Source organism: Neomonachus schauinslandi, chromosome 16 (assembly GCF_002201575.2).
Source record: "Neomonachus schauinslandi chromosome 16, ASM220157v2, whole genome shotgun sequence".
NCBI lineage: Eukaryota > Metazoa > Chordata > Mammalia > Carnivora > Phocidae > Neomonachus > Neomonachus schauinslandi.
Window position 1 is genome coordinate 2775065 of NC_058418.1, and position 18290 is coordinate 2793354.

The following is an 18290-nucleotide window of genomic DNA, read 5'->3' on the forward strand; positions in this document are numbered from 1 at the left end:
CAGGAAGGGGGTCTGCGCGCGCGCGCCCGGGCCGACTCCGCGGGGCGCGAGGTCGGCGCGCGCGCTGCGGCGGGCGCGGGCGCAGAAGCAGGTGTGGGGGCGCGCTCCAGGAGCGCGCGGCCCCGGGCCTCCCCTCCCTCCGCTCCCCTCTCCCCGCCCGGACCCCCGCCTCTCGGATACCTCATTTGCATGTCGCCTGGGCTCGCGAGTGTGCGCGCGCGGGGGCGACGGGCCGGCGCGTGGGAAGGGGCGGGGGCCGGGGACCCTGCCCCTCGGCGGCGCGCGCGGGGACGGCCCCGCCCCCTCCCGCCCCCCCTTCTCCGTCGGGCCCGCGCCCGCCGGGAACAAAGAGGACGCGCTGGGTCCTAAGGACCGGTCACGTACTCGCAGGGAACAGGCGCCTGCGCGCCCGTCGCCCTTACTGGCCCCGAGCGGGAAATAACCCCACCAATACATTCCCAACCACGTCGAAATGTCTTTCCTCCCACAAAGCACCCAGTAGGGTGACCCAATCAAAGACAGGTACCGCAAGGATGAGGAGCGGGAAAATGGCTGCTTGTTCCCGTAATTAACATGGCGCCTGATAGGCTTCAAAGCGCCCTGGAGGGCTGACAAGATGGAACATGCTCTTTCCTCCTAGCTCTACCACAGTGGCCGAACTTCAAATTTTCTTTTATCCTGGTGCAACTCTACCAGAAGGAGCCTGAGGCTGCGAAACGGGAATCAAATCTGCCCTGATCTATGTTAACACCCGTCAGGGCAGGCACGGAGGGGAAAGAGGCCGCGCGGGGAGCTTGTTGCCCTTAGTCTGTACGGCGCCGGGAGTCACCCTAGGCCCCGCCCCTAGCCTGCCCTCATCAAAGATGGCGCCATCCCGGCTTCTCCAACCTCCAGTGCTAGGGGATGGGACGGGAAACAGGGAGAAGGGCGGGCGGTGAGGAGGGGGAAGCCAAGGGGGCGGGAGAAAGGAGGAGTGTGGGGGAGAAGGGAGCCGAGGCGGAAGTCGAGGGGCCCCCGGGTGGAAGTGACGCTGCCCCCGCTGCCCAAAATGTCGGCGCCCAGAGGGAGGTGTAAGTAATTAAAGAGAAAAGCCGACTGACTTTCCCGGCTTCCTGGGGCCGCCCCAGGGCTCCAGAACCCCCGCTCCGAACGAGCAAGGTGGACTCGCCCGGCTGCGGGTCCCGCCTGACCTGCTCCTGCCCCGGGCGCCCCGGGCCGCACCTTTTAGGGACAGGGGGGAGGGGCACAAAAGGCCGGTACTCGGGGCCTCGGTCCCAGAGCCGACTGGGGAGGTGGGGGGGGCAGCCCTGCAGGCGACTGGGTGGGAAGGAGGCGGGGCTTCGTGGTGGCAGAGGCGGAGCAATCGCAGGGAGGAGCTTCCCGTGGGGCGTGGCTTAGAATGGAAATGGCCTGGATTTGAAGGATGGAAGGGACTTACCTGGGGCTGAGTGGGGAAATGGGGCTCAGGGCGAAGGTGGGCGCAGCTTGGAGTAGAAGAGGAGTAGTTGGTCTAGGAGTAGGCACGGTGAGGTGATGGGATTGAGGTGTGCAACTTGGCTAGTCTTAGTGGAAATAGTAAGTCTTCATAACGTTAAGTGCAGCTACTTAACAGAGGTAGGGAGGGGCTCCCAGGCGAAGGCTGAGAACGAGAGGTTGAGGGGAGAGTCTTGCAAAGGACCGGGCTTCCTTCCAGGCTAGGTTTCAAGGAAAAACTGAGTGGTGTTTTGGAGGCAGACCTTAGCGGAGAAGAGATGGTAGGACTTAGGGAACTCAGAGGAGCCTAGCGGATAGTAGTAGTCAGAACAGCTTACCTGTTGAGCTCTTGCTGTGCCCTGCCTAAGGAAGCGCGCAGTGCGCATTGCCCCAGTTTTGCGTAATCCTCACCTCCACTCCATGAGGTAGGTACTCCCCTTCTCCCTATTTTGCAGATGGACAGAGTTTCAGTTGGTTTCACTGGAGGTCCCAGGACTGGTTCTGGTCGCCCTGGAAGGTTGACTCAAGTGCACTTGGCCCCAAATCTTTGTCCTCTCATTCCCTAGGAATGTGAATCTTTATCTGAAGATGATTTTCACTCTTGAAGAAGAGTGGGAGGGCCTTTCAGAACGGTCTTGTCAAGGAATACAAGACGCTTCGGGAACAGTGTGGGGACTTTGGGAGGACTAGGTCGGACTTGATTGAGAGTGGGCGGGGTTTGGAGAGGAGTGGGGAGTCCACTGTAAAAGAAGGGGAGAGGCTTAAAAACCGTCCAGTAGGGTCGAAGTGACCTGGCACTGATTAGGAAGATCGGCAGATGAGTGGGAGAAGGGTTTGTAGGAGAGTGGGAGGGGCTTACAGAACGGTGGGTGTGGCTTGGAGGGAAGTGGGAAGGGTTTCCAGGGAACAGACGGTGGGTGTGTGAGTCCAGGGAGCCTGATGGAGAGGGCTCATGGGAAGCTGACTCCACCTGCCCTCCCATGTCTCCTCCCTGCTCCAGAGAGAGCCTCCATTTGCTACTGCCCTCGCACCACGCCATCATGGATGATGCCCCGCTGCCAGTGCCCCCGGTCCCTGCCCCTGCCCCGGCCCCAGCACCTCCCGCTGCTGCTCCCCGGGTTCCATTTCACTGCAGTGAATGCGGCAAGAGCTTCCGCTACCGCTCGGACCTTCGGCGCCACTTCGCCCGGCACACTGCACTCAAACCCCACGCGTGTCCACGCTGTGGCAAGGGCTTCAAACACAGCTTCAACCTGGCCAACCACCTGCGTTCACACACCGGCGAGCGGCCCTACCGCTGCTCTGCCTGCCCTAAAGGGTTCCGAGACTCCACCGGCCTGCTGCACCACCAGGTGAGTTCCGCAGGCTGGACCCAGACGGGCCTCTCTGGGCTGGACACACCCTTGGAGCCACAGGGCTTCACGCTGGGCAGCAGAGAGCACTGTGTTTTCTCATTTAGCCTTACAGTTCTCCAGGCAGGCACTACCAATCGAAAGGACTCGTCGCTCAAAATCTGTCTCTGCTACTCCCAGACAAAGGCCAATATCTGTAAGGCACAGTCTTGCACGGTACACTGGCCACATTTCAAGTGCCCAAGAGCCACATGTCGCTGGTGGCTGCCACTCTGGTCAGTGGCAGATAGAGAACATTTCCATCATTGCAGAAAGTTCTGTTGGACAGTTTTTGCTCTAGAAGTTTGGACATGTACCTTGAAAAGCCACCTCCTACCCCTGGGGATTATAAAAGCTCCTCTTCACCTTTCCCCAACATCTGCTGCCGTAAAGGACATCAGTAGGACATTGGAAAGTTTGTCAACAATAATCCTAATTTCTAGTAATTGAGTTGTTCTTTAGTGATGATTTTATCCTATCATTACAAGAACCCTGTGAAGTGGCAGGTCTTATTGTGCTTATGTACAGAGGAGAAAAGCAGAGTCCCAGAGATGATGTTTAATTGTCCATTTGTCACTGAGAGTGGAAAGCAGAGCTGGGATTTGAACCCAGTTTTGTTAGTGCTCAGAGCCCTAGTACTTGGCCACTCTCCCAGGGAGTCCCAATCTCCTAGGTGGGCTTGTTGAAATGAGTTAAGAGGTAGTCTGGAAGAATGGGAGGAAGAGTCTTCAGCTTTAAGGAACAGCACGTGCAAAGGTCCTGAAAATGAAGGGACTGAAAGAATGCCAACATGACCCAAATTAGGGAAGTCAAGTGAGAGGGTTGAAGCTAGATGGGGCTTTGTAGAAGCTGCAGGGAGCTTGGGCCGCACCCTTCTGGGAGTCCCGAAAACTGACCTGCGCACTAGACCCTCAGCCCTGATGCTACGCTCTCCCTCCCTCCCAGGTCGTCCACACTGGTGAGAAGCCCTACTGCTGCCTGGTCTGTGAGCTCCGCTTCTCCTCGCGCTCCAGCCTGGGCCGCCACCTCAAGCGCCAGCACCGTGGGGTGCTCCCGTCCCCGCTGCAACCCGGCCCGGGCCTGCCGGCCCTGAGCGCACCCTGCTCCGTCTGCTGCAATGTGGGGCCCTGCTCGGTGTGCGGGGGGGCGGGGGCCGGTGGCGGAGAGGGCCCAGAGGGGACCGGGGCAGGCCCAGGCAGCTGGGGGCTGGCAGAGGCGGCCGCCGCCGCCGCCGCCTCGCTGCCCCCGTTTGCGTGCGGAGCCTGCGCGCGGCGCTTTGACCACGGCCGCGAGCTGGCGGCCCACTGGGCGGCGCACACAGATGTGAAGCCCTTCAAGTGCCCGCGCTGCGAGCGCGACTTCAACGCCCCCGCGCTGCTGGAGCGGCACAAGCTGACGCACGACCTGCAGGGCCCGGGCGCGCCCCCGGTGCAGGCCTGGGCCCCGGGGGCCAGCGCTGGGCCCGAGCCGGCCAGCGACGGCGGCGACGCTGCAGAGGTGGGCAACGCCCAAGCGGCCTGGGACGGCGGGCTGCTCCTGGGCCACGCTGGCGGCAGCGTGCCGGAGCTCGCGGGGCTGCTCCCCGAAGGCGGCGGGGAGGCCCCTGCCGCGGCGGCCGCGGCCGAGGCGTCAGAAGACACCCTGTACCAGTGCGACTGCGGGACCTTCTTCGCCTCCGCCGCGGCGCTGGCCAGCCACCTGGAGGCCCACTCGGGCCCCGCCACGTACGGCTGCGGCCACTGCGGGGCCCTGTACGCGGCGCTGGCGGCCCTGGAGGAGCACCGGCGGGCCAGCCACGGCGAGGGCGGCGGAGCGGAGACGGCCCCCGTGGCCCCGGAGGGGGAGCCCGCGTCCGGCGAGGCCGCGTCCGGCTCCGGCCGGGGCAAGAAGATCTTCGGCTGCTCCGAGTGCGAGAAGCTGTTCCGCTCGCCGCGTGACCTGGAGCGCCACGTGCTGGTGCACACGGGCGAGAAGCCGTTCCCGTGCCTGGAGTGCGGCAAGTTCTTCCGCCACGAGTGCTACCTCAAGCGCCACCGGCTGCTGCACGGCACCGAGAGGCCCTTCCCCTGCCACATCTGTGGCAAGGGCTTCATCACGCTCAGCAACCTCTCGCGGCACCTGAAGCTGCACCGGGGCATGGACTGACGCCGCCAGGCTGCGCCTGCGCCCCACCGCCCCTCCCCAGGGGCTGCACTCAGGGCCCGGGGCCAGATCCCCGGGTCCTGCCGTCAGGGGACCCCGGCTGGAGAGAGCGGGCCACCAGACACCCACACAGGCCCCTGAGCTGGGGGCAGCAAATAAATGGAGGGACTCCTCAGCTCCGGGGTCCAGGATCTACGAAGAGATTCCTGAGCACCCCCAAATCAACAAGCCTCCCCAAGCTGTGGGGACCTAGCAATGAGAAATGGGTCTCTGCAAGTACTTCTCATCTTGAAGACCCTAGTAATAAAAGATGGGCGTCCTTCCCCCAAAGGAAGACCGCCCCTCTCCCCAAGAGCCATCATTCCCAACGACCTTGATCTGGAGAATGTGGGGGACCATGTCCCCGAATTTCCCTGGATCCCCGCGAATGCTACCCACCAGTCACTGGTGCCCCCCCGAAAATGGATATAGCCGGAATCTGCCTTCCCCCCCACCCCCACCCCATTTCATTCCTTATGCTGAAAGAGGACCAGGGTAGATGCCCTCTGCCCTCAACCCCCCTCCCCAATTAGGTCTCCCTCCCCTACTGCAGAATGGATCCATCTTCCCCATCCCAAACACTAGAATAGGCTGGTTTGAAATCCCTCCTGCCCAGTAGAATGAACTGAATCAGATGCACACCCCTGTCCACTGGAATGGGCTGGTCCAGATTGTGGCCTGTACCCACCCTCCTTAGGCGAATACAGCAGACACTCCTCCCTTCCTCTAGAGTGTGGGCCAGTCCACATCATTCCCCATCCTGTGAACTCATCTGAGTGGGAGGTGGTGGACATTGGGGTTTTCCTCCCACTCTGCTGTAGCACCTGTCTTTCCATCTCTGTTGGTTTGTCTGTCTCTGTGTTCCTCTCAACCCCAAGGGGAAGGGGGTTTGGCTAGGGGCTTCCCCCCCTGTGAGCCTCGACCTTGCCCCTCATCCCACTCCCTCATGTCTCCGGGACCCCAATAAACCTCGTCCTGTCAGTCACTGCTGTCTCATTTTCTGATCCTTGGCTCCAGAGAGGTAGGGTATTTCTCCCTCCCTGATTTAGGATGAGCTCCCTAAATAGAAGCTCCCGCCTGGCAAATCTTTCCTCCCTCCTGGCAAATGTTGAGTCCCTTAGATAGTACACGACCATTAAAATAAAAAATGGTTTAAGTTTCATCTCAGTGGAACCCTGTCCCTTAAACACAAGATCCACCTCCAATGGATTGTATGTGCCCCATAGAACCAGACATGCCCTTTATACACCATCAATCCCACAAGACATGCCCCCTACAAACCAAACTGTCTCCTTAAAGAAAAGTTCTACCCCTAAGAAGAGACCCTGTATCTTAGACTCTGCCTCCAGGTGACCAGATGTATACATTAGACACTGTATCCAACGCCCAGGATAGGATTCACCCATCAGGGAAGGAGTCAACCATTCCTCTTTTCTCCTAGGCACTAGATTACATTCCTGTCCTGAGTGCTACTCTGTGCCAGGCATTGTAAGCCTCTGGGGACCCAACAGTGAAGAAAAAAAGAACGCCTCGTGGGGCTTATCTTTTAGTGTTGAGCAGTGGGGTGGACGAAAGTAAAGAAATGGAAGTAATTTCAGGTGGTTCTGAGCATGCTGAAGGAGGGGAGGAAAGGTGTTAAGAACGTGAGGGACCCCGTGACAATGCCATCTCAGTGCAGGTGTCCCGTGGACGTCTCTACAGAGGCGGCATTCGATCTGAAACCCGAAGGGTGACGAGAGACCAGCGAGCTGGGTGGGCGCGGAGGAGAGAGGGATGAAGGGAGGTTGAGGGGTCAGGTCCCACAGAGCCTGGTGGGCCAAGACAGGCGTTTGTGCTCTCCAGGTAATTGCACGCCAAGATTTTAATGTGGAGGGATGTGGCCAATCTTGCACTTCACAAAGTTCCCTCTGGCCGCTGAGTGGAGAAGGAACTGCAGTCCAGCACGAGAGATGCGTAGGAGCCTAGACCAGAATGGTGGAGAGAAACGGGTGGATTCGAGATGAATTCTGTAGGTGGAATGTGAGTGTGTGTGTGTGTGTGTGTAATTGAAAGGGAGGAATCAGGAGGGACTGGTTGGGTGGTGGCAGTTTGTGTTAAGGCCAGAAAAGGGGAAGAACGAGTTTGGGTATGGGCTTAGAGGGATCAAGAATTCCATTTTGAACTTCTTAAATTTAAGATGCCTGGGAGATTGGTGTGCACTAATAAGGCTGAAGATGTGTGTATCCTGTGATACGGTGATCCCACTGCTAGGCACGAACCCTAGAGAAACCCTTTCACCTGCACCAGGAGACACATTTAAAACACTCCCAGCAGCAATCTGTACAGCCTCAAACTCTGAACAACTGATACGTCATTGCTATGGTCTGAATGCGTGCGCTCCCATCGAAATCTCTATGTTGAAATCCTAAAGCCCAATGTGACGGTATGTGGAGATGGAGCTTTTGGGAGGTGCTTAAGTCATGAGGGTGGAGTCTTCATGCAAGGGACCAGTGCCCTCATTTAAAAGGCTCCAGAGAGATCCCCAGCCCTTCCTACCCTGCAAGGACACAGCAAGAAGCACTGGCCATAAACCCAAAAGAGGACCTCCCCAAGAAGACAAGCATGCTAGTGCCTTGGTCTTGGACTTCCGGCCTCCAGAGAACTGTGAGCAATAAATTTCTGTTGTTTATAAGCCACCCAGTCTGTGGTATTTTGTTACAGCAGCTGGAACAGACTAAGACATCCGTCAACAATACAGCAGATAAATAAACGGTGGTATATTATGCTATGGGATACTATACAGCAGTGAAATACCGGAGTGCAGATACACACAATTACATGAATGAAAAGTTACAAAGAAGCCCAACACACGAAGTCAAATACATAGATTATGATTCCACTTTCTTAACGTTCAAAAGCAAGCAAAACTAAACTATAATATCGTTTAGGATGTATTGTGGGTAGTGAACCATCTAGAAAAGCAAGAAAACCTTCTCCCATAAAACTCAGAACAGTGGGGTTGGATGCGTTAAACTTGGAATGGGACTTGCCAAACCCTCTTTGGACTCTGGGGCGGCTGCTAACATCCCATTTCTTAATCTGGTGATCTATTGATAATTATTTGTTAACTGTGCATCTGTATCGTGCCCTTTTAGTCTATGCGTCTTATATTTCACAAGGAAAAAAATTTAGAGGAGGGAGACATATATTTGGGGGGACAGAAAACAAGAAGACATTTTTGCCTGGAGATCCACAGTTGCCCATTTGAAGGCTCCAGGTCAGCTCCTGGGGACGCTCAACCTTAGAGATACTTCCTCTCCGCTCTCCCACCCAGGAACCAGGAACAAGACTCATCCCCTGGGGCAAAAACCAAAAACCAAAACCAAAAAAAAAAAACACAAAAAAACCCTGTCTTGGAGAAACAAGACCCGCCCCCTTAGATTCAGGCACCGCCCCAGGGACAAGACCCATCCACTTCAAGACCTGCTCTGCTGGAGCACTGAGGGTCTGGACACGAGCCAGGGTTGTCATGGAGATGGCCGCAGGCTAGGGATTAATGAATAGGGACCTCTGGAGGCTGAGGCTCTGCCCACCTCACCTCCAACCCAATCTTTTCTCTTCTGAGACAATAGCGACAGGGACTCACCCATTTCCTGCGGGCCTCCCAAGGGCCTGGTGCAATGCTGGACCTCGTACCTAACTCAATCTCCACTGTGGCCCCATCTTATAGATGTGCTAATTGAGGCTCAGAAGGGGCGGGAAGGATTATACTCCGGGGGCGATCTCAGCCTCTCCTGAGCGCCAGTTACTGGGCTGAAGCTGACGACGCTCACGTGTCTGCTGCAGGAGCTGACTCTCCAGCTGACCAGTCGAGCCAGCCACCTGCACGCTCAGCTGAGCTCCGCATGTCCCCACTACCTGTCTTCTCCCTTCGGGGCAGTCACCCTCTCCTGAAGCCCCAGCCTCACTCCTCCTCACTCACTCCTCATCCACTTTTCTGGGCGCGGTTGGGCGCTGACGGGTGAGCGGTTAAGCAAACGGGCAAAGCCGACCCCTGCCCTCAGCGAGTTTATATTCCAGGGGAGGGGAGATAGGCGATCAGTGGATAATCCACGAGTAGCCTACTGCTTGTTTGCGATAAGGACAGTTTGAAAATTAAGGCAGAGTGAGGACTACAAGGTGACGGGAGGGCTGTTTTAGCTAGGGTGGACAGGAGAGGTGTCTCTGAGGACGTCTGGAAGAAATGAGGGGGAGTAAGGGACACTTTTTGGAAATCCAGGGGAGGGATTCCAGGCAGGGGGAACGGCACGTTCAAAGGCCCTGAGTCCACAAAGAGCAAAGAAGGTGGTGTAGCTGGAGCGGAGTGAAGCAGGAGAGAGGTAGCAAACAGTTGAGGGAAGCTCCGGGGGCCAGACCTGTCGAGACTTCCAGGCAGGGGGTGAGGAACACGGGAGGAAGGGAAGGGAAGCCACGGGACGTTGACAGGATGTGATTTCTGGCCGCGCGGTAGGGGCGCTGGAGGCAGGAGAACCAATGAGGAGGCAGTTGCAGGGGGACTGGCACCCAGGAGTGCAGTCCTGAGCCAATCAGCGCTAGGGCCCGCCCCCTGCCCGGGAACCTGCTACCCCGCCGGGGCCGGCAATGCCTAGGCCCCCTCTCTCACCTGGGCCCGCGCCCCGCCTCCTCCCTGCTCCCAGCCTTGGTCTCCCCTGCATTCGGCCGGGCCTCCACGCGGGTCCCACAGGAATTTCTCTAAAACATTAATCGGATCGTGTGACTTTCCAGCTTAAAACCTTTTCAATGGCTTCTCAGTGCCCTAGGAATGTGTCCAGCATTCAGCCTGGACTAAGAGGCCGGACACAGTGGCTCGTGCAGCTCCCGGCCTCTCTCCACCAAACTGCTGCCTTTGATGTCCCAATCCAAGGCCTGGAGTCTCCCCCAAGACAAGATCTCCCTCCCCACCCCCCAATATGCTCCTCCCTCTTCCATTCCTGAATCTTTCTTCCTTCCTTCCTTCCTTTCTTCCTTCCTTCCTTCCTTTTTTGGAAAAAAATGTTAAGCCTTTAAAATATAGATAATAACACCCCCCACCCCCCCACCCCCCGCGGCCAGGTATAGACTCAGAAGAATTGAAAACAACCGTGCAAACAAAAACTTATACACGAACGTTCATAACAGTACTATTCCCAATAGCCAAAAGGTAGCAACAACCCAAATATCCATGAACAGATGAATGGACAAAATGTAGTATACCCATATGGTGGAATATTATTCAACCAGTAAAAGTAATGACGTACAGACACATGCCACAACATAGACGAATCTCGAAAACATGCTAAGTGAAAGAAGCTGGTCATAAGAGATTACGTATTGTATGACTCAACTGATATGAAATGCCTGCAGTAGGCAAAGCCATAGAGAGACAAAGCTGGTTATTGGTTGCCAGGGGCTGGGAGGAGAAGGAAATGCAGAGTGACAGTTTAATGGATCTAGATTTCTGTTGGGGGAGATGAAAAAGTTCTGAAACTAGATAGTGGGATGGCCACACACACACCCATATACTGTCTATCATATTTGAAACATTAGAGGTATACCTCACTCTCCATAGGCCCCTCCAGCATCTGATTGCTTCTCCCTGCTACAAGGTAACTCCTACCACGAATTTGGTGCTTATTGTTTCCATGGATACTTTTAGACTTTCACTCATATGTATTTATATTTTAAAAAGTCGTACTATTGACCAGGCGCTTTTAAAAGTCATGCTCTTCACCTCTGTCTTTTCTCCCATCTCTTTGTGAAATGCAAAGACTCACTGAGACTCACTAGCTTTGAAATGTTTTAGTACCTCACTTTACTGCTCTTTAAAATGGAGAATAATGTGACCCACTCCATAAGGTAAGGAGAAACAAATGGGTTTGTATTTGTAAAGCACTTACAAGACGAAGCTATTATTTTCATTTTATTTATTTTTATTACCCCCCCCCATTTTATTTCTTGTTCCTTTACTTTTTTGAGTATGGACCACATTCACATGGCTTCAAATTCAAGAAGTACAAAAGGATAGAGTGCAGTAAGTTTCAGTTCTGGGAGTTAGACAATGTTGCTAGTTTCCTCTTCTTCCAGACACAACCCACTGATAAGCACAGATAGAACAGGTGGCAGGCTGTTTTCCACCTTCCTTTCTGCCTGCCCCCCTAAGGGGGGCATTATCACATTATCGCTTGGAGTGTTTCCATATTTTTACACAGCAAATTTCTTCATCTTTTTTTTTTTTTTTTGATACACAGCATCCACTGGGCAGGTCAATCATGACGCCACTCGAATCCCCTACGGATAGGCCTTTAGCTCATTTCCAGTCTTTTTCAGTGGTGTGCGATACTGCACTGATTCACCTGGTACAGATGTTGTTTTGCATGTTTCTGAACAGATCTGACAGATTAGTTCCTGGAATTGCTCACGTGTTAAGGCTGTTCCAAATTTCACTTGCCTCAGCCATGTACAAAAAGGTCCTGTTTCCCACACTCTTGTGGACAACGTTCAGCGTGTACTTCACCTTAAACAGCGACAGGCTGCAGGCATACCTCTGCAACAAGTCTTTCCTGCTCAGCATGGGGCATTTGAGATGTGTTGAGGTGCATTTCTCTCTCATTTCCCTTGACTCATTCTTCTCATCTCTAACCCTTGGCTTTCATCCTGCAGGTTTCAGCTGAAACACTGTGGCCTCCTGGAAGACCTTGAGGATTGCTCTCGCCCCAGTGGGAGATCAGCTCAGTGCCTTCTCTGTTCTCTGTCTTCCCACCAAATCCTCTTTCCTGCGTTAGAGCACATTTTCCAGGAAGGCGATTGGATCTGTGTCTGACTGCCTCCTCCATCTGACGGTGAGCTTCCTGCAGACAGGGTCCAATGGTAGCTCCAGCACCAAGGACAGAGGTAGCCCACAGTAGGTGCTCAGTAAATATCGGTAGCTTAGGATCCAGTGAAAATATATATAGCAAAATATATGCAGGACTCAGGAGCACAGTCGGTGCTTAGTACATGTTGTTCTCTTAAGAGCGAATGCATATACGCAGGGCTTGTTATAAGGGGGGGGGGGCACTGAGGCTAGGAGAAGGGACAGTCGCTTGCTCAGACAGCCAAATGAAGGCTGGAGTGGGGTTCTAGTCCAGAGCGCCCCTACTTTCCTTGAGGCCTCTGCCACTGCCTCATTCACCTCCCTCCCCTGGCATCCCCTCGCCCAACACAGTGCCTGGCACAGACAGGACCTGATAAATGTGTATTTGTTGAAGGAATGAATGAATATGTGTGTCTGCTGAGGTGGGGAGGGGAGCTGCGTCCAGCCTCCCAGGCCCCCAGCCCCCTCCCCGTGCAGGACCCAGGAATCCAAGCTGCCCGCCCTCCCCGCCCCTCTGGGTCCCCTTGTCCTCCCGCTTCCGGCCTTGCAGCCAGTCTTTCCTCTTTTGGGCTCGGTCGAGAGGCTGGGTTTCCGGGGGGAAGGCTTAGGCGGTGACACCGAGCCCAGCCTCCTCCACCCCCCACCACGCTCGGGCCCTCCCTCCCTCCCCGCCACCACCGTCCGCGTTTGGCCGGCCGCGGGGAAGGAAGAAAGGAGCGAAGGAGGCGGAGGTAAGAACCAGGCGCCCAGCGATCAGGGCCGAGCCCCAGGGCCCGGGCTCGGAAATCCGCGAGGCCACGACCCGCGGCCCCAATTCTGCTGATCATGCCTGCGGGAAAACCACAAGCTGGGCCCGGTGGGGAGCTCGGACCCCCGTGGGGACCTAGGGCTCCGGACCCCAGCAACCTTGGTGGGGGGCAGGCGTCCAGGGGCTGGGCCCTCAGCCGCCTCCTCCCTGGAGAATTTGGGCAGCTGAGCCCCCAGCCCCCCCTCCCCCAATCCTCCCTGCCACTAGGACCCAGGAATCCATACCCCCCACTTACAGGAGTGGATCCGAGTCACCTCCCAAACCTGGGGCTCCAAACCCCAGCTCCCACCTCTCTCGGTCCCAGGAGTCCAGGGCCCCAGCCTCCCCCCCTGCCCAAGAATCTGAGCCCTCCTACCCCTGGCCTCTCCCAGACCCTGGTCTGGGCACCCACACTGCATTTCTGGGGCCTCCCAATGTTGAATTGTACCCGCTCCACTCGGGCACCACAGGCTGGGTCCCAGCCCCTCCCAACATGCTCCAGCGGGCCCCCTGGAGAAAAAGCAGTTAGGCTGACTCCCTGTCTCCTCTTCTGTCTGTATCTCTGGCTTGTCCCCTCTCTCTGTCTCTCTGTCTCTCCCTACGTCCATCCTGCTGTGGCTCTTCTGATCTCTGTGTTTGCACCATCTCTCCCGAAATCTCTTTGTTTTCTCTCCATCTCTGTCTCTGCTGGGAGTCCCCATCTCTCTCTCCTGCTGGCTCCCACCATCCTGTCTTTACCGCTTCTCCTGCTCTCTGTCTGTCCCCGGGTCTCTGCTCTGTCTTTCTGTCTTGCTGGCTCTCTCCTTTGCCTGGCTAAACATCTGACCATCACTGAATCTCCATCTCTCTCTGTCTCTGCTTCTCTGCCTCACTCCACACATCTCCCTTTATCTGACCCACCCCATGCGCCCCCCGCAATGTCTCCTTGTCTCCCCTTTCTCCTTACAGGCATGGATCCGCAGCCCCCTCCACCCGCCCAGGGCAGCCCACCTCACCGTGGCCGGGGCCGGGGCCGTGGCCGAGGCCGTGGTAGGGGCCGGGGCCGTGGCAGGGGGGGCGCTGGAGCCCCTCGGGCGCCCCTGCCCTGCCCGACCTGTGGCCGCCTCTTCCGCTTCCCCTACTACCTGTCCCGGCACCGGCTGAGCCACTCAGGCCTCCGACCCCACGCCTGCCCCCTGTGCCCCAAGGCCTTCCGCCGGCCCGCCCACCTCTCCCGCCACCTGCGAGGCCACGGGCCCCAACCCCCACTGCGCTGCGCCGCCTGCCCCCGCACCTTCCCGGAGCCCGCCCAGCTCCGGCGCCACCTGGCCCAGGAGCACGCAGGCGGCGAGGTCGAGCTGGCCATCGAGAGGGCGGCCAAGGAGGCAGCCGAGTCCAGCTGGGGCTCCCAGGACGCCAGTGCGGAGCAGCCCACCACCGCCGCAGCTGGGGCCGCTGAGGAGGAGGCCGCGTGGCCCGAGACGTGGCCGGCGGCGGAGCCGGCCACGCTGGCGGCCCCCGCGAGCGCCGAACCCCGGGAGTCGGAGGAGGAGGAGGCCGAGGCAGGGGCGGCGGAGCTGAGGGCGGAGTTGGCACTGGCGGCCGGAAGGCAGGAGGAGAAGCAGGTCCTGCTCCAGGCCGACTGGACGCTCCTGTGCCTCCGCTGTCGTGAAGCCTTCGCCACCAAGGGCGAGCTCAAAGCGCACCCTTGTCTGCGCCCCGAGGGAGAACAGGAGGGTGAAGGGGGCCCCCCGCCCCGCCCCAAGCGCCACCAGTGCTCCATCTGCCTCAAGGCCTTCGCCAGGCCCTGGTCGCTGTCCCGCCACCGGCTGGTCCACTCCACCGACCGCCCCTTCGTGTGCCCAGACTGCGGCCTGGCCTTCCGCCTCGCCTCCTACCTCCGTCAGCACCGGCGCGTGCACGGCGCGCTCAGCCTCCTGGCCCCGCTGCCCCCGGCGGGCAGGAAGGACGACAAGGCCTCGGGTGGACGGAACTCAGGGAAGGGGCCCGAGGGCGGCGAAGGGGCAGAGTGCGGGAGCGCCTCCGAGGGGGGAGAAGGCGGGCAGAACGGAGGGGACGCCACCCCGGCCCGGCCCCCCGCGGGGGAGCCCCGCTTCTGGTGCCCCGAGTGCGGCAAAGGTTTCCGGCGCCGCGCGCACCTGCGGCAGCACGGGGTGACCCACTCAGGGGCGCGCCCCTTCCAGTGCGTGCGCTGCCAGAGGGAGTTCAAGCGGCTGGCCGACCTGGCCCGCCACGCGCAGGTGCACGCAGGGGGCCCGGCCCCGCACCCGTGTCCGCGCTGCCCGCGCCGCTTCTCGCGCGCCTACAGTCTCCTGCGTCACCAGCGCTGCCACCGAGCTGAGCTGGAGAGGGCAGCCGCGTTGCAGGCGCTCCAGGCCCAGGCCCCGCCGTCGCCCCCGCCGCCCCCGCCGCCCCCGCCAGCTGGGCAGGAGGAGGAAGGGCTCCCGCTGCCCGTTGCACACATCAAGGAAGAGCCACCCTCCCCGGGGACCCCACCCCAGTCGCCGCCGCCGGCTCCCCCTGTCTTCCTCAGCGCCTCCTGTTTCGACAGCCAAGACCATTCAGCCTTCGAGATGGAGGAGGAAGAGATTGACAGCAAGGCCCACCTGCGCGGATTGGGAGGCCTGGCCTCCTGACCTTCACACCCACTCTTGGCCCCTCCATTTGGCTCCCGGTTTGCAATATGGAGGAGGGAAGTCGAAGGAGAGGCGCCTCCTATCTACCCACCCTTCCCCTTCCAGCCCTCAACACTAAGGAGGGGGGGCCCTGGACCGCCCCTCCCTCCCCATCGCCCACCCCCAGGACCCCTGACTGGCTAGGAACTGCTTGCCCCCGTAGGCCTCTGAAGGCAGGACGACTTGGAAAAGGAGGCGGAATATATTGGCCAGAGAGATGGAGACTGGGGGGGATCCCCTGCCTGGCTGTCTCCCATTATACACACTGGACACCATCACCTCTTTGGAACTGCCAGACCCTGGGGTCCCCAGTGAGCAAAGGTCCATCCCTGTCCTTTTGTCTGTCTGTGAATAAATGTGAGTTCGTGAAACAGGAGAGAGTGAGGCTGTCTGTGGGGGCTGCCAGAGGGGTTCTAGGGTGAGGCGGGGTTCAGCCAACAGGCTCTGAGCTTGCATTCCAAGCAGGAAGGATCCAGATTCCCACATCAGGGAATGGCAGGGAAGTGCTCAGCCAGCCAGCAAGAAACTCAAGAGAAGAATCGGGAGTGTGGCAACACTGGTTACCATCTGCCCAGGCATCTTTGGGTAGCCCCATGGCCCCCCTGTGCAATCTCTGCATGCATTCTTTCAGCAAACATTTGCCAGGCACAGCGCTGGGCCCTGGGGATGCTGGAGATGAGAAAGCCATGAGGAGCTAGAATTCTAGATCCGCACTGCCCAATACAGTTTAGCTGCTAGCCGCACATGGCTGCTTCCATTTAGATTCAGGATGAGTAAATCGATTTAAAATAAAATAATTAAAAACGTTCAGTTCCTCAGTCACACAGTTTCAAGGTTCAATACCTCCATGTGGCTGGTGGCTACCCTGTCGGACAGCACAGATCTAGAACATTCCATCACCGCAAGAAGTTCTCTTGGACAGGGCTGCCCTAGATAATAAACCGATCTGCAGTAGAGCACCAGGTATTAATAAGGGCTACTGAGAACACTGCATGGCCGGGAGGGAGGGCCCTCTGGTGACCTTTGACCTGAATGAAGAGCTGGGTGGAGGGAAGAGCAGGGACAAAGGCCGTGAGGTAGTTTGGTGCTGCATGTTTGAGAAACCACAAGAAATTGGGGGTGAGGGAAAGTGTCATTTTCTGCAAACCTTCTAATGGTTTTTTCTTCACCCATCTATTTGGGTCTTAAGGAGTGGAGAGGGAAAGATGTGTTCAAGCCATCTTCCTTAAACCCCTTCTCTTTCCTTCTATTGACCTCCTGCCTTCCCCCAGCGCCTTCAATGGCTCTCTCTTTCCTATGCAAATAATGATGACATTGACCACTTAGGTATCTTCATGCGTATAAGGCCAGGAAAAGAGGGGTGAGGTCATCCCAGTTTTCCAGGGCAACAAACAGAGGCTTTGGGAAGGAGGATTGCTCCCTAGTGTGATGAAAACACCAGGCAGGGGCAGGGATGGAGGGAGGGAAGCCGGGAACATGGAGGCTGAGGGTCTAGGAAGGGAGATGACTGACTACCCAGAGCTTTGCAGAATCCTCCCTGGCAAAGATTCAACACACCTTGGCTGAGCCCTTGGCACTGTGCCTGGCACGTAGTAGGCATTCAATCCATGTTAGCCCGTTTGATTATCACTGTATCACCCAGGACTGGATGTAGGGGAGGCAGTGATGAGTGAGACCACCTGGGCACCAGCCCTCATGGAGCTTACAGACCAGCAGAGGACGTGGACAGTAATCAAATACTGGCACAAATAAATTAGGGTTTCCAAATGAGACGGTTCTTCCACAAACTAGGTCCCGTAACAGCCTCAGATGTGGGGAGCTGGGGTGTGCTTTCGTGACGTCAAAGCTACCTCCCTCCTCAGGAAGCTTCAGTGGCTCCCTATTACCATATCCAAACATGGGCCACCATTTAGCGAGCACCTACCATGGCCAGACACCTTTTCAGCTCAATCTCATTGATTCAACTCATTGAGGGAGGGGATTACATAGCCCAATTTACAGAAGGAGCAAACAGGATTAAAATTAAATCATTTGTCCTACTTTGGAAATCACTACCATGAATTGAGCTCTTTGTATTCAATGAGGTGCTTTGTGGGGAGGGCTGAAAACAGGGGTTGGCACCGGTGAGGGAGTCATTGCTGTTGTTGCTTTGTTATGATTATTTTCCCAGGCTGGTGTAAAACTGATCTCAGGGAACCCTCACCACCCCACTGGGGATTAGGAAACATCCTCATCACTTTCTAAGGGCAAGACAGCACTCAGAGAGGGGGTCTCTTGTCCAAAATCTCATAGCTAGGAATTGGTGACGTGGAATTTGAGCCCAGGCTGGACCAACTCCATAGCCTGCACACCCTTAGCCAGGCCAATCTAATGCTTAGGATTAGCCCCCTCTTTGCCTGCATCCTGGTCTCCAAGCCCCAAGGCATCATGCCCCACCCCTCCTGGGCTTTGCCCACCACCTCCCCCCTTCCCCGCAGGCTTACTCTGCCTGGAGGATCCACTGCATCCAGAGAGAAACATTCCTAGAACAAAACACAGAACTTAGGGTGAGAAAAGGTCTCTAAGGATAGAGCCCAGTTCTCCCGTTTTGCAGACGAGAAGACTGAGCCCTAGACATGTGGGACAGACACGAAACATGATAAAACACCCAAAGGGTCGCTATTATTGTGAAGAAGCACTGCTGGTGTTCATGAATCAAACCTTGTAGCTTGTCTTGCCCTGTGCTGAGCATTTTACATATATGACCTCAACCACATGTTCATAATCATACAAAATACATTTTTAAAAGATTTTTATTTATTCATTTGAGACAGACAGATACGGGGGGGTGGGGGCGGAGAGAGAGAGAACCCGAGGAGGAGAAGAGGCAGAGGGAGAGGGAGAAGCAAACTCTCCGCTGAGCAGGGAGCCCA

At 57.1% G+C, this 18290-nt stretch overlaps 3 protein-coding genes across 5 annotated transcripts in view; 2 read left to right on the forward strand and 1 right to left on the reverse strand.

Moving 5' to 3' along the window:
- ZNF524 (zinc finger protein 524) overlaps positions 1–260 on the reverse strand; it is a 3163-nt gene extending 2903 nt beyond the window's left edge. Inside the window, exon 1 of the mRNA XM_044922287.1 lies at positions 181–260. The gene's annotated coding sequence lies outside the window, so the exon portion shown is untranslated. The remainder of the gene's footprint in view (positions 1–180) is intronic.
- A 764-nt stretch (positions 261–1024) lies between these two features.
- On the forward strand, positions 1025–6021 carry FIZ1 (FLT3 interacting zinc finger 1). 3 transcript variants are annotated; one of them, XM_044922239.1, is made up of 3 exons: positions 1025–1070; positions 2474–2825; positions 3810–6021. In XM_044922239.1, the coding sequence occupies exons 2-3, from the start codon at positions 2514–2516 to the stop codon at positions 5007–5009; spliced, it is 1512 nt and encodes a 503-aa protein (XP_044778174.1). In that variant the 5' UTR covers positions 1025–1070; positions 2474–2513; the 3' UTR covers positions 5010–6021. The 3 variants fall into 3 exon arrangements, with proteins under 3 accessions (XP_044778174.1, XP_044778173.1, XP_021538034.1); XM_044922238.1 differs by lacking the exon at positions 1025–1070 and adding an exon at positions 1680–1898; XM_021682359.1 differs by lacking the exon at positions 1025–1070 and having other exon boundaries at positions 2330–2825.
- A 6576-nt stretch (positions 6022–12597) lies between these two features.
- ZNF579 (zinc finger protein 579) lies at positions 12598–15748 on the forward strand. Its single transcript, XM_021682354.1, has 2 exons — positions 12598–12647; positions 13652–15748. Exon 2 carries the CDS (start codon positions 13654–13656, stop codon positions 15337–15339), a length of 1686 nt encoding a protein of 561 aa, XP_021538029.1. The 5' UTR covers positions 12598–12647; positions 13652–13653; the 3' UTR covers positions 15340–15748.
- The last annotated feature ends 2542 nt before the right edge of the window (positions 15749–18290 follow it).

Bases quoted from the DNA above. Each gene is read 5' to 3' on its own strand.
- FIZ1 (XM_021682359.1), top strand. From the start codon at position 2,454: ATGTCTCCTCCCTGCTCCAGAGAGAGCCTCCATTTGCTACTGCCCTCG. The intron at 2,826-3,809 runs GTGAGTTCCGCA...CCTCCCTCCCAG, and splicing joins CCGGCCTGCTGCACCACCAG to GTCGTCCACACTGGTGAGAA.
- ZNF579 (XM_021682354.1), top strand. From the start codon at position 13,654: ATGGATCCGCAGCCCCCTCCACCCGCCCAGGGCAGCCCACCTCACCGT.